At 50.6% G+C, this 14,640-nt stretch overlaps 1 protein-coding gene across 1 annotated transcript in view; it reads right to left on the bottom strand.

The window, feature by feature from the left end:
• Positions 1 to 7,639: 7,639 nt before the first annotated feature.
• LOC144481678 (solute carrier family 2, facilitated glucose transporter member 4-like) overlaps positions 7,640 to 14,640 on the bottom strand; it is a 50,493-nt gene continuing 43,492 nt past the window's right edge. The window contains exons 9-10 of the mRNA XM_078200811.1: positions 14,436 to 14,639; positions 7,640 to 11,391 (exon numbers count right to left, since the gene is read on the bottom strand). Of these exons, the coding sequence (XP_078056937.1) occupies positions 11,185 to 11,391; positions 14,436 to 14,639 (411 nt within the window). The 3' untranslated portion in view covers positions 7,640 to 11,184. The remainder of the gene's footprint in view (positions 11,392 to 14,435; position 14,640) is intronic.

The raw sequence follows: 14,640 nt of genomic DNA, 5'->3' as shown, positions 1-14,640 counted from the left end.
CAAAAAGAGTGGGCGTCCAATCTGTGCCCCCACCCCCGGGCAAGACAGCGTACCCTCGGCCCTCCCGTCCTCGGGCAGGATGGCCTTCCCTCTGCTTCTCCCCTCGGGCAGGGTGGAGTTCCCTCTGCTCCCCCCCCCTCCGCTTCCCCCCTCAGGCAGGGCAGACTTCCCTCTGCCCGCCCCCCCTACCCTAGGGTAAGGCTTTCAGAAGCGAGTTCTCCGGGCTACAGGACGGAGTTGGGACTTGCAAAGTTGGTCTTGCCTAGGGCTGGCATGGATGAAACGGGCCGAATGGTCTTTCCGTGCTGTAATCATTCCTTCCTGTTCCGGGATTGGAATAAAATGGAGCGCAACAACAATCACCGGGCAGGAGTGTTCTCTTCCTGTCGGGGAGCACTTCAGCGGTCACGGGCCTCTGATCTTTGGGTAAGCGTTCTCCAAGGCGGCCTTCACGACACACGACAGCGCAGAGTCGCTGAGCAGAAACTGATAGCCAAGTTCCGCACACACGAGGACGGCCTCAACCGGGATCTTGGGTTCATGTCACACTATCTGTAACCCCCACAACTTGCCTGGGATTGCAAAATCTCACTAACTGTACTGTCTGGAGACAATACACACCTCTTTAACCTGTGCTTAATCCTCTCTCCACTCACATTGTCTGTACCTTTTAAGACTTGATTACCTGTAAAGACTCGCATTCCAACCATTATCTTGTAATTGTGTCTTTGCCTATATATGCGCTGTTTGAGTTTATTTGATTTGTCACATGTATTAGTATACGGTGAAAAGTATTGTTTCTTGCGCGCTATATTCTACGCTCCAGGGACTTTATTCCCTGGAGCGTAGAAGAATGAGGGGAGATTTGATAGAGGTGTATAAGATTTTGATGGGTATAGATAGAGTGAATGCAAGCAGGCTTTTTCTGCTGAGGCTAGGGGAGAAAAAAACCAGAGGGCATGGGTTAAGGGTGAAAGGAGAAAAGTTTAAAGGGAATATTAGGGGGGGCTTCTTCACGCAGAGAGTGGTGGGAGTGTGGAATGAGCTGCCGGATAAAGTGGTAAATGCGGGGTCACTTTTAACATTTAAGAAAAACTTGGACGGGTTCATGGATGAGAGGGGTGTGGAGGGATATGGTCCAAGTGCAGGTCAGTGGGACTAGGCATAAAATGGTTCGGCACAGACAAGAAGGGCCAAAAGGCCTGTTTCTGAGCTGTAATTTTCTATGGTTCTATACAGACAAAGCATACCATTCATAGAGAAGGAAAGGAGAGAGTGCAGAATGTGGTGTTACAGTCATAGCTGGGGTGTAGAGAAAGATCAACTTCATGCGAGGTAGGTCCATTCAAAAGTCTGACAGCAGCAGGGAAGAAGCTGTTCTTGAGTCGGTTGGTACGTGACCTCAGACTTTTGTATCTTTTTCCCGATGGAAGAAGGTGGAAGAGGGAATGTCCGGGGTGCGTGGGCTCCTTGATTATGCCGGCTGCTTTTCCCCGAGGCAGCAGGAAATGTAGACAGAGTCAATGCCTGTCACCTGATGAAGGAGCGGCGCTCCGCAAGCTCGTAATTCCAAATAAACCTGTTGGACTTTAACCTGGTGTTGTGAGACTTCTTACTCTGCCCTTCATTTAGTATGTTGCCTTTCTGCGGGATGGATTGCACTATGTTTGGGTTTGGGGTGGGGATGGGGGGGGAATGTCTACGAATGTAGTTAAGGGGCTGTGACACTGGGTGGGAGTGTGGCTTGCTCTGGAACACATTGTGGGTGATCTCACCAGAATTTGGCAGCGTGTCATTCCCGGTGGGATGAAAAGGAGTGAATCACTCCGACGGCCCTGGTGTAAGTTTTGACCTGATCTTCAGCCTCGTTGACAAACGTTTCTGTGGCCACAAGAATCACGTCGCACCCACGATGGCCTCCCTCTGCTCGCAGCTGAATCATAGAATCCCGACAGTGCAGAAGGAGGCCACTCGGCCCATCGAGTCTGCACCAACAACAATCCCACCCAGGTCCTATCCCCATCACCCCATGCTTTTACCCTAACTGGTCCCCCTGACACTAAGGGGCAATTTAGCATAGCCAATCCACCGAACCCGCACATCTTTGGACACTAAGGGACAATTTAGCATAGCCAATCCACCGAACCCGCACATCTTTGGACACTAAGGGACAATTTAGCATGGCCAATCCACCTAGCCTGCACATCTTTGGACACTAAGGGGCAATTTAGCATGGTCAATCCACCTAACCCGCACATCTTTGGACACTAAGGGGCAATTTAGCATGGCCAATCCACCTAACCCGCACATCTTTGGACACAAAGGGGCAATTTAGCAAGGCCAATCCACCTAACCCGCACATCTTTGGACACAAAGGGGCAATTTAGCAAGGCCAATCCACCTAACCCACACATCTTTGGACACAAAGGGGCAATTTAGCAAGGCCAATCCACCTAACCCACACATCTTTGGACACAAAGGGGCAATTTAGCACGGCCAATCCACCTAACCTACACATCTTTGGACACTAAGGGGCAATTTAGCATGGCCAATCCACCTAACCCACACATCTTTGGACTGTGGGAGGAAACTGGAGCACCCGGAGGAAACCCACGCAGACACGGGGAGAACGTGCAGACTCCACACACTGACTTTCTCCCCATGACCTTTGATCCCATTCGCCCCAAGTGCTATATCCAGCCGCCTCCTGAATACATTCAATGTTTTGGCATCAACTACTTCCTGTGGGAATGAATTCCAGGAGTGTGATGGAACACTCCCCACTTGCCTGGATGGCTGGAGCTCCAACAACACTCAAGAAGCTCGACACCATCCAGGACAAAGCAGCCCCGCTTGATTGGCCCCCCATCCACAAACACCCACTCCCTCCACCACCCACGCTCAGTAGCAGCCGTGTGTCCCATCTACAAGATGCACCGCAGCGACTCACCAAGACTCCTCAGACAGCACCTTCCAAACCCACCACCGCTTCCATGTGGAAGGACAAGGGCAGCAGATACCTGGGAACACCACCAGCTGGAGGTTCCCCTCCGATCCACTCGCCATCCCGACTTGGAAATATATCGGCCGTTCCTTCGCAGTCGCTGGGTCAAAATCCTGGAATTCCCTCCCCAACGGCATTGTGGGTCAATCCACAGCACGCGGACTGCAGCGATTCAAGATGGCGGCTCACCCACCACCTTCTCAAGGGGCAACTGGGGATGGGCAATAAATGCTGGACCCGGCCAGCGACGCCCATGTCCCACGGATGAATGAAAAAGAGAGAGTGCTGGCGCTACGTCATTGGTTTGACTTTACACCCATTGTGGGAGACCCACAATGCTACTCTCCGAAACGAGAGGCCATCAGGGCATCTCTTGCTCGACGGTCGATTCTGGTCCTGCCCTCTGCCCAAAATTCTCCCTCTTCCTGCTCCTCCTCCTCCGCCTTGCCATCATCAGCCTCACCTCAGCATCCTCCTCCTCCTCAGAAGACTAAGGAAATTTGGCATGTCCGCTACAACTCTCACCAACTTCTACAGACGCCCCATGGAAAGCATTCTTTCTGGTTGTATCACAGCTCGGTCTGGGCTCCTGCTCTGCCCAAGACCACAAGGAACTACAAACGGTCGTGAATGTAGCCCAATCCATCGCGCAAACCAGCCTCCCATCCATTGACTCTGTCTACACTTCCCGCTGCCTCGGGGAAAGCAGCCGGCATAATCAAGGACCCCCACGCACCCCGGACATTCTCTCTTCCGCCTGGGAAAAAGATAGAAAAGTCTGAGGTCGCGTACCAACTGATTCAAGAACAGCTTCTTCCCTGCTGCTGTCAGACTTTTGAATGGACCTACCTCACATTAAGTTGATCTTTCTCTACACCCTAGCTATGACTGTAACACTACATTCTGCACTCTCTCCTTTCCTTCTCTATGAACAGTATGCTTTGTCTGTATAGCGCGCAAGAAACAATACTTTTCACTGTATCCCAATACATGTGACAATAATGAATCAAATCCTTCTCCCCTGTGTTCTCTATGAACGGTATGCTTTGTCTGTATAGCGCGCAAGAAACAATACTTTTCACTGTATCCCAATACATGTGACAATAATGAATCAAATCCTTCTCCCCTGTGTTCTCTATGAACGGTATGCTTTGTCTGTATAGCGCGCAAGAAACAATACTTTTCACTGTATCCCAATACATGTGACAATAATAAATCAAATCCTTCTCCCCTATGTACTCTATGCAGAGTGACAGCAACAGAGAGCCAGGGTGCCAGAGCAACAGACAGCCAGAGCGACAGAGAGCCAGAGCGACAGAGAGCCAGAGCAGCAGAGAGCCAGAGCGACAAAGCGAGCGACAGAGAGAGAGCTGCTCTGGCTCTCTATCGCTCTGGCTCTCTGTCGCTCTGGCTCTCTGTCGCTGTGACTCTCTGTCGCTCTGGCTCTCTGTCGCTCTGGCTCTCTGTCGCTCTGGCTCTCTGTCGCTCTGGCTCTCTGTCGCTGTGACTCTCTATCGCTCTGGCTCTCTGTCGCTGTGACTCTCTGTCGCTCTGGCTCTCTGTCGCTGTGACTCTCTGTCGCTGTGACTCTCTGCCGTTCTGGCTCTCTGTCGCTCTGGCTCTCTGTCGCTGTGACTCTCTGTCGCTGTGACTCTCTGCCGTTCTGGCTCTCTATCGCTCTGGCTCTCGGTCGCTGTGACTCTCTGTCACTCTGGCTCTCTGTCGCTCTGGCTCTCTGTCGCTCTGGCTCTCTGTCGCTCTGGCTCTCTGTCGCTCTGGCTCTTTGTCGCTCTGGCTCTCTGTTGCTCTGGCTGTCTGTCGCTCGCTCTGTCGCTCTGGCTCTCTGTCGCTCACTCTGTCGCTCTGGCTCTCTGTTGCTGTGACTCTCTGCCGTTCTGGCTCTCCATTGCTCTGGCTCTCTATCGCTCTGGCTCTCTGTCGCTGTGACTCTCTGTTGCTCTGGCTCTCTGTCGCTCGCTCTGTCACTCTGGCTCGCTGTCGCTCTGGCTCTTTGTCGCTCTGGCTCTCTGTCGCTCTGGCTCTTTGTCGCTCTGACTCTCTGGCTCTCTGTCGCTCTGGCTCTCTGTTGCTCTGGCTCTCTGTCGCTCTGGCTCTCTGTTGCTGTGACTCTCTGCCGCTCTGGCTCTCCATTGCTCTGGCTCTCTATCGCTCTGGCTCTCTGTCGCTGTGACTCTCTGTTGCTGTGGCTCTCTGTCGCTCGCTCTGTCACTCTGGCTCTCTGTCGCTCAGGCTCTTTGTCGCTCTGGCTCTCTGTCGCTCTGGCTCTCTGTCGCTCTGGCTCTCTGTCGCTCTGGCTCTCTGTCGCTCTGGCTCTTTGTCGCTCTGGCTCTCTGTCGCTCTGGCTCTTTGTTGCTCTGACTCTCTGTCGCTCTGACTCTCTGTCGCTCTGGCTCTCTGTCGCTCTGGCTCTCTGTCGCTCTGGCTCTCTGTCGCTCTGGCTCTCTGTCGCTCTGGCTCTCTGTCGCTCTGGCTCTCTGTTGCTTTGGCTCTCTGTCGCTCTGGCTCTCTGTCGCTCTGGCTCTCTGTTGCTTTGGCTCTCTGTTGCTTTGGCTCTCTGTCGCTCTGGCTCTCTGTCGCTCTGGCTCTCTGTCGCTCTGGCTCTCTGTCGCTCTGGCTCTCTGTTGTTCTGGCTCTCTGTCGCTCTGGCTCTCTGTCGCTCTGGCTCTCTGTTGTTCTGGCTCTCTGTTGCTCTGGCTCTGTCCCTGAACTGGAATCCCACTGAGAGGCACCACTATCCATTTAAACTCCAGTCTCCTCATCCTCCTGAGCACAGTCACTGGGTCTGAAGAGTTCAGTGCAGGACGGGAGAGACTCAGCTCAATAATCCTAGCACCTGGCACCCACAGAGTGAGACCTCCCACATGCCCCTGCAGATTGCCCATCACCTACCCCCCCCTTGCCCGCTAACCACCCTGTTACCACCACCAGACCCTTTCGAGGGTTACACAATCAGGAGACTGGAATACCTGTCACCAAACTGCAGGGGGCGCGGTGGCACAGTGGGTTAGCACTGCTGCCTCACAGCGCCAGGGACCCGGGTTCGATTCCCGGCTTGGGTCACTGTCTGTGCGGAGTCTGCATGTTCTCCCCATGTCTGCGTGGGTTTCCTCCGGGTGCTCCGGTTTCCTCCCACAGTCTGAAAGACGTGCTGGTTAGGGTGCATTGGCCGTGCTAAATTCTCCCTCAGTGTTACCCGAACAGGTCCCGGAGTGTGGCGACTGGGGGATTTTCACAGCAACTTCATTGCAGTGTTAATGTAAGCCTTACTTGTGACACTAATAAATAAACTTTAGACTTAAATCCTCCCTCAGTGTTACCCGAACAGGCGCCGGAGTGTGGCGACTGGGGGATTTTCACAGCAACTTCATTGCAGTGTTAATGTAAGCCTTACTTGTGACACTAATAAATAAACTTTAAGCTTAAATTCTCTCTCAGTGTTCCCAAACAGGCGCCGGAGTGTGGCGACTAGGGGGATTTTCACGGTAACTTCATTGCAGTGTTAATGTAAGCCTTACTTGTGGCACTAATAAATAAACTTTTAAAAAAACTTTGAACTTTAAGTCAGAATTCTAGCACTGAATCGACTTCCCCAGATTCACATCTTGTTGCGTCACCCAACTTTCCCGAATCCCAGCACCGGACAATGTCCTTGTAGATGCGCTGTTCAGAATTTAAACCTCAAGAAAATCAGGGGGAAGCTACAGGGAGCTGCCATTTCCTCCGTTACTGTGTGTCCGATACACCAACATGAATGAGAGAATTCTCCCCTTTCCCATACTTCCTTCTTAAGACCCAGATATAATTCCATCACCAATAACCGACACTCTAACCACGCTTGTCATTCAACGGTGTTCCCCAACACTGAATCCCCCACTGTCAACATCCTTGGGGTTATCATTGACCAGAAGCTCAACTGGACTCACCACACAGTGGCTACCAGAGCAGGTCAGAGGCTGGGAATCCTGCGGAGAGTAACTCACCTCCTGGCTCCCCCCCCAAAGCCTGTCCACCATCTACAAGGCACAAGTCAGGAGTGTGATGGAATACTCCCCACTTGCCTGGATGGGTGCAGCTCCAACAACACTCAAGAAGCTCGACACCATCCAGGACAAAGCAGCCCCGCTTGATTGGCCCCCCATCCACAAACACTCACTCCCTCCACCACCGACGCTCAGTAGCAGCCGTGTGTACCATCTACAAGATGCACTGCAGCGACTCACCAAAGATCCTTAGGCAGCACCTTCCAAACCCACGACCACTTCCATCTAGAAGGACGAGGGCAGCAGATACATGGAAACACAACCACCTGGAAGTTCCCCTCCAAACCACTCACCATCCCGACTTGGAAATATATCGGCCGTTCCTCCGCAGTCGTTGGGTCAAAATCCTGGACTTCCCTCCCTAAAGGGTCCAACCCACAGCACGTGGACTGCAGCGATTCAAGATGGCGGCTCACCAACACCTTCTCAAGGGGCAACTAGGGATGGGCAATAAATGCTGGGCCCAGCCAGCGACGCCCATGTCCCACAAATGAATAAAAAAAAAAAATTATTTTGTGCTCCAGCAAGTGAGGTATGCCATGCCAAGAAAAAAAATATATATATATCAGCCTGGCAATGTTATAAAATTATTTATTTATTTAAATATAATGAACAAAATGCTTTACACATTGACTGAAGGCATGACTGGCTACGACTCACACAAAAGGAACTTCTAGCCTTCAGAAAACCGCAGCAACCTTTAATGCCCCCCCTGTAACTGCAGGAATCAAATTTCCAGGAAATGTGCAAAGGCCTCTTTACATTTCCAAAGCAAAACCCTAGCCAATGGGGACAATCCATCTGTGAGAACCCTGAGACCTCTGGTAAACTTCTTAACGGATTCACCATCTCAAGAGTCCAGAGCAGGAATTATGCCTCCTTTGTGGTCTGTGTAAAATAAACTAACCCTCTGAGTTTATCCTATCTCGAGTTTGTTGTGGGATGATTAATAGAGGATTGGATTGTTCCAAAACTAAAGGATTGGAGCAAATGCATCACATCTTCCTGCTTCTAGTTTCCATTCAGCTGATTTGGCCACTCTCCGGCCTCTTTCACAGGAGCTAGAAGCAGGAGGAGGCCATTCGGCCCTTCGAGCCTGCTCCACCATTCATTAAAATCATGGCTGATCATCCAATTCAATATCCTGATCCCACCGCTTATCCCTTGATCCCTTTAGCCCCGAGAGCGATATCTAATTTCTTCTTGAAATAATACAACGTTTTGGCCTCAACTACTTTCTGTGGGAGTGAATTCCACACATTCACCACCCTCTGGGTGAAGAAATTTCTCCTCACCTCAGTTCTAGAAGGTTTACCCCCTTATCCTCAAACTATGACCCCCTCGTTCTGGACTCCCCCCACCATCGGAGGAATGCCTCCACTTTCTCAGAAGGCTAAGGAAATTTGGCACGTCCGCTACGACTCTCACCAATTTCTACAGATGCACCATAGAAAGCATTCTTTCTGGTTGTATCACAGCTTGGTCTGGCTCCTGCTCTGCCCAGGACCGCAAGGAACTACATGTTTGTGAATGTAGCCCAATCCATCACGTAAACCAGCCTCCCATCCATTGACTCTGTCTACACTTCCCGCTGCCTCGGGAAAAGCAGCCAGCAGAATTAAGGACCCCACGCACCCCGGACATTCTCTCTTCCACCTTCTTCCATCGGGATAAAGATAGAAAAGTCTGAGGTCACGTACCGACTGACTCAAGAACAGCTTCTTCCCTGCTGCCATCAGACTTTTGAATGGACCTACTATATATTAAGCAGATCTTTCTCTACACCCTAGCTATGACTGTAACACTACATTCTGCACTCTCTCCTTTCCTTCTCCCCTATGTACTCTATGAACGGTATGCTTTGTCTGTATAGCGCGCAAGAAACAATACTTTTCACTGTATGTTAATGCATGTGACAATAATAAATCAAATCCTTCTCCCCTATGTACTCTATGAACGGTATGCTTTGTCTGTATAGCACGCAAGAAACAATACTTTTCACTGTATCCCAATACATGTGACAATAATAAATCAAATCCTTCTTCCCTATGTACTCTATGAACGGTATGCTTTGTCTGTATAGCGCGCAAGAAACAATACTTTTCACTGTATCCCAATACATGTGACAATAATAAATCAAATCCTTCTCCCCTATGTACTCTATGAACAGTATGCTCTGTCTGCATAGCGCGCAAGAAACAATACTTTTCACAGTATCCCAATACATTTGACAATAACTCAAATCAATCTATCTGTAACCTCCTCCAGCCTCTTTGAATCTCAGAGATCTCTGCGCTCCTCCAATTCCGGCCTCTTGAGTATCTCCTGATTCCCATCGCTCCATCATTGGCAGCCGTGCCTTCAGTCGCCTGCGGGGCGGGGTAGGGGGTGGGCCCTAATCTTTGGAATTCCCTCCCTACACCTCTCCTCCTCTCTCCTTTAGTATCTTCCTTCGAAACTGACCTCTTTGGTCGAACGTTGTGGGTCGTGCCTACCTGATTTCCCCTGGTGTGACTTGCTGTCAGCTTTTCACAGAACCCTACAGTGCAGAGGAGGCCCTTCGGCCCATCGAGCCTGCTCCGATGCATGAGAGGCCCTGACCTGCCCACCTAATCCCACTTGCCAGCACTTGGCCCACAGCCTTGAATGTTATGGCGCGCCAAGTATTCATCCGGGTATAACAGTCTTGTGGAGGGTGTGTGAGAGAGATGTGCCCCCCCCCCTTCCCTCACTAATAGGCCTCCTCCCCACTTAGTCATCTTTCACCAGCACCTAGAGGCCTTGGGCTTACTTTGTAATTAACTTAAAGAGAAAGGTGTTTGGTTTATTGGAGGGGGGGTGGGGGTTGGGGGGTCGGGGGGGGGGGTGCGGCTGCTAAGTAACTCCACATGGGAGGGGGCCGTCACCTTTAGGAGGAACAGCTGACATTCTGCTTTCCTGACCAGCCTGTGGACACGACCCACCGTCGGCCATTTTGTTGTCTGCGGCTGGCAAATGGACCCCACAAATCTGAGGAGATGCTCACTTCTCTCTCTCTGCCTCTCTCTCTCTCTCTGTCTCTCTCATTCTCTCTCTCTGTCTTTCTCTCTCTCTCCATCTCTATCTCTCTCCCTCTGTCTCTCTCTCTCTCTCTCTCTGTCTTGTTCTCTCTCTGTTTTTCTCTCCCTCTCTTTCTCTCTCTCTCCATCTCTATCTCTCTCCCTCTGTCTCTCTCTCTCTCTGTCTCGTTCTCTCTCTCTGTTTTTCTCTCCCTCTCTCTCTCTCTTTCTCTCTCCCTCTCTCTCTATATATCTCCCTCTCTCTGTCTCTCTCTGTGTCTCATTCTCTCTCTCTGTCTTTCTCTCTCTCCCTCTCTTTCTCTCTCTCTCTCCCATCTCTATCTCTCTCTCTGTCTCATTCTCTCTGTCTCATTCTCTCTCTCTGTCTTTCTCTCTCTCTCTCCCATCTCTATCTCTCTCTCTCTGTCTCATTCTCTCTGTCTCATTCTCTCTCTCTGTCTTTCTCTCTCTCCCTCTCTTTCTCTCTCTCTCTCTCCCATCTCTATCTCTCTCTGTCTCATTCACTCTGTCTCATTCTCTCTGTCTCATTCACTCTGTCTCATTCTCTCTCTCTGTCTTTCTCTCTCTCCCTCTCTTTCTCTCTCTCTCTCCCATCTCGATCTCATTCTCTCTGTCTCATTCTCTCTGTCTCATTCTCTCTCTCTGTCTTTCTCTCTCTCCCATCTCTATCTCTCTCTCTGTCTCATTCTCTCTGTCTCATTCTCTCTGTCTCATTCTCTCTCTGTCTTTCTCTCTCTGTCTTTCTCTCTCTCCCTCTCTTTCTCTCTCTCTCCCATCTCTATCTCTCTCTCTCTGTCTCATTCTCTCTGTCTTTCTCTCCCTCTCTCTCTCTCTCTCTTTCTCTCTCTCTCTCACACACACTCTTGTTTTTTTTCTTGGTTCCTTCATCCTTCGAAACGTAATCACAGAATTTTAGAAAAACAAACACATTTACAAGTAACAGCAGAAAGCTACAAGTGCTAAAGTGTCCACTCGGTCAGCAAGTGTTGGTGGGCCAGCAGGGCGGGACGAACTCCTAATGCTTCCTCCTCCACTCCCTCACTCCTTCCCTCGCGCGCCCTCACACGCTGGAGTCATCGTCAAGGTACTCCAGCTCGGTGCTGTTCTGCTTGAACTCTTGGTCCAGGAGTGAGGGGGTCCGGCGGAAGGCAGCTGCGATCTGGTCAAAGGTCTTCCCCCGGGTCTCTGGCACCTTGAAGTAGGTGAAACCAAAGAATCCGGCGAGCAGGAGGGAGAAGATGAGGAAGACAAAGGGGCCGCAGATCGCCTGGCAAAGCAGAAAGAGAGAGAGAGATAGAGAGAGACTTGCATTGACATAACACCTGGCACCGTCGCTTGTTGTCCCAAAAACAGCCAGTGTGTGTGGCAGTTGCGCCATAATGGTGGCACAGTGGTCAGCACTGCCGCCTCACAGCGCCAGGGGCCTGGGTTCGATTCCCGGTTTGGGTCACTGTGCAAGCTCCACACAGACATTCTCCCCGTGTCTGCTTGGGTTTCCTCCGGGTGCTCCGGTTTCCATCCACACTCCAACAATGTGTAGGTTAGGTGGATTGGCCATGCTAAATTGTCCCTTAGTGTCCAAAGATGTGTAGGTTAGGTGGATTGGCCATGCTAAATTGTCCCTTAGTGTCCAAAGATATGTAGGTTAGGTGGATTGGCCATGCTAAATTGTCCCTTAGTGTCCAAAGATGTGTAGGTTAGGTGGATTGGCCATGCTAAATTGTCCCTTAGTGTCCAAAGATGTGCGGGTTAGGTGGATTGGCCATGCTAAATTGTCCCTTAGTGTCCAAAGATGTGTAGGTTAGGTGGATTGGCCATGCTAAATTGTCCCTTAGTGTCCAAAGATGTGCAGATTAGGTGGATTGGCCATGCTAAATTGTCCCTTAGTGTCCAAAGATGTGCGGGTTAGGTGGATTGGCCATACTAAATTGCCCCTTAGTGTCCAAAGATGTGCGGGTTAAGAGGATTGGCCATGCTAAATTGTCCCTTAGTGTCCAAAGATGTGCAGGTTAGGTGGATTGGCCATACTAAATTGCCCCTTAGTGTCCAAAGATGTGCGGTTTAGGTGGATTGGCCGTGCTAAATTGCCCCTTGGTGTCCAAAGGTGTGCAGGTTAGGTGGATTGGCCATGCTAAATTGCCCCTTGGCGTCCAAAGATGTGCAGGTTAGGTGGATTGGCCATGCTAAATTGTCCCTTAGTGTTCAAAGATGTGCAGGTTAGGTGGATTGGCCAGCTAAATTGCCCCTTAGTGTCCAAAGATGTGCGGGTTAGGTGGATTGGCCATGCTAAATTGCCCCTTAGTGTCCAAAGATGTGCAGGTTAGGTGGATTGGCCATGCTAAATTGTCCCTTAGTGTCCAAAGATGTGCGGGTTAGGTGGATTGGCCATGCTAAATTGTCCCTTAGTGTCCAAAGATGTGTAGGTTAGGTGGATTGGCCATGCTAAATTGTCCCTTAGTGTCCAAAGATGTGCAGATTAGGTGGATTGGCCATGCTAAATTGTCCCTTAGTGTCCAAAGATGTGCGGGTTAGGTGGATTGGCCATACTAAATTGCCCCTTAGTGTCCAAAGATGTGCGGGTTAGGTGGATTGGCCATGCTAATTGTCCCTTAGTGTCCAAAGATGTGCAGGTTAGGTGGATTGGCCAAGCTAAATTGCCCCTTAGTGTCCAAAGATGTGCGGGTTAGGTGGATTGGCCATGCTAATTGTCCCTTAGTGTCCAAAGACGTGTAGGTTAGGTGGATTGGCCATGCTAAATTGCCCCTTAGTATCCAAAGATGTGCAGGTTAGATGGATTGGCCATGCTAAATTGCCCCTTAGTGTCCAAAGATGTGCGGGTTAGGTGGATTGGCCATACTAAATTGCCCCTTAGTGTCCAAAGATGTGCGGGTTAAGAGGATTGGCCATGCTAAATTGCCCCTTAGTGTCCAAAGATGTGCAGGTTAGGTGGATTGGCCATACTAAATTGCCCCTTAGTGTCCAAAGATGTGCGGTTTAGGTGGATTGGCCGTGCTAAATTGCCCCTTGGTGTCCAAAGGTGTGCAGGTTAGGTGGATTGGCCATGCTAAATTGCCCCTTGGCGTCCAAAGATGTGCAGGTTAGGTGGATTGGCCATGCTAAATTGTCCCTTAGTGTTCAAAGATGTGCAGGTTAGGTGGATTGGCCAGCTAAATTGCCCCTTAGTGTCCAAAGATGTGCGGGTTGGGTGGATTGGCCATGCTAAATTGTCCCTTAGTGTTCAAAGATGTGCAGGTTAGGTGGATTGGCCATGCTAAATTGTCCCTTAGTGTTCAAAGATGTGCAGGTTAGGTGGATTGGCCATGCTAAATTGTCCCTTAGTGTTCAAAGATGTGTAGGTTAGGTGGATTGGCCATGCTAAATTGTCCCTTAGTGTTCAAAGATGTGCAGGTTAGGTGGATTGGCCGTGCTAAATTGCCCCTTAGTGTCCAAAGATGTGCGGGTTGGGTGGATTGGCCATGCTAAATTGTCCCTTAGTGTTCAAAGATGTGCAGGTTAGGTGGATTGGCCATGCTAAATTGCCCCTTAGTGTCCAAAGATGTGCGGGTTGGGTGGATTGGCTGTGCTAAATTGCCCCCCAGTGTCTGGGGGATTAGCAGGGTAAATACAAGGGGTTATGGGAATAGGGCCTGGGTGGAATTGTTGTCAGTGCAGGCTCGATGGGCCGAATGGCCTCCTTCTGCACTGTAGGATTCTATGATTCTAAGATCTGAACAACATAATCCAAGCTTAAATGCCCAGTCCAAACACACTGCCAGAGTGCTACACTGCCAGAAGTGTTGGCTTTAGGTGCTACTGTGGATCCTCTCTGTCTCAGGTGGAGGTTAAAGATGCCAGGACTCCTCGTGGAGTCCAGAACTAGGGGGTCACAGTTTGAGGATAAGGAGTAAACGTTTTAGGACTGAGGTGAGGAGAAATTTCTTCACCCAGAGGGTGGTGAATGTGTGGAATTCACTCCCACAGAAAGTATTTTGAGGCCAAAACGTTGTGTGATTTCAAGAAGGAATTAGACATCGCTCTTGGGGCGAAAGGGATCGAGGGATAAGGGGGGGAAGGGGGGGGATCAGGATATTGAATTTGATGATCAGCCATGATCAGAACGAATGGCGGAGCAGGCTCGAGGGGCCGAATGGCCTCCTCCTGCTTCTAGTTTCTATGTTTCATCCAAGTCATCTATGTAAATGGTGAACCGCTGAGGTCCAGGCAATGGATGCATGTGGCACAATCACTTATAGGTATCCCGAACCCCCACCGGTTGTTACCCCTCACACTATCGCTCTCTTCCTTACGCACCACGATGTACTGGAACGTCATCCCCACCAGGAAGTTGGAGGTCCAGTTGGCGAATCCGGCGATGGTCATTGCCGCCGGCCGCGGACCCTGGCTAAAGAGTTCCGCCACGATGAACCACGGGATAGGCCCTGGCCCCACCTCGAAGAAGGCGACAAAACCAAAGATGGCGACGGTGCTGATGTAACTCATCCACGGCAACTTCTCC

Source organism: Mustelus asterias, chromosome 31 (assembly GCF_964213995.1).
Source record: "Mustelus asterias chromosome 31, sMusAst1.hap1.1, whole genome shotgun sequence".
Taxonomy (NCBI): Eukaryota; Metazoa; Chordata; class Chondrichthyes; order Carcharhiniformes; family Triakidae; genus Mustelus; species Mustelus asterias.
Note: the sequence above shows the minus strand (reverse complement) of the source record. Positions and strands in the feature narration are given on the sequence as shown.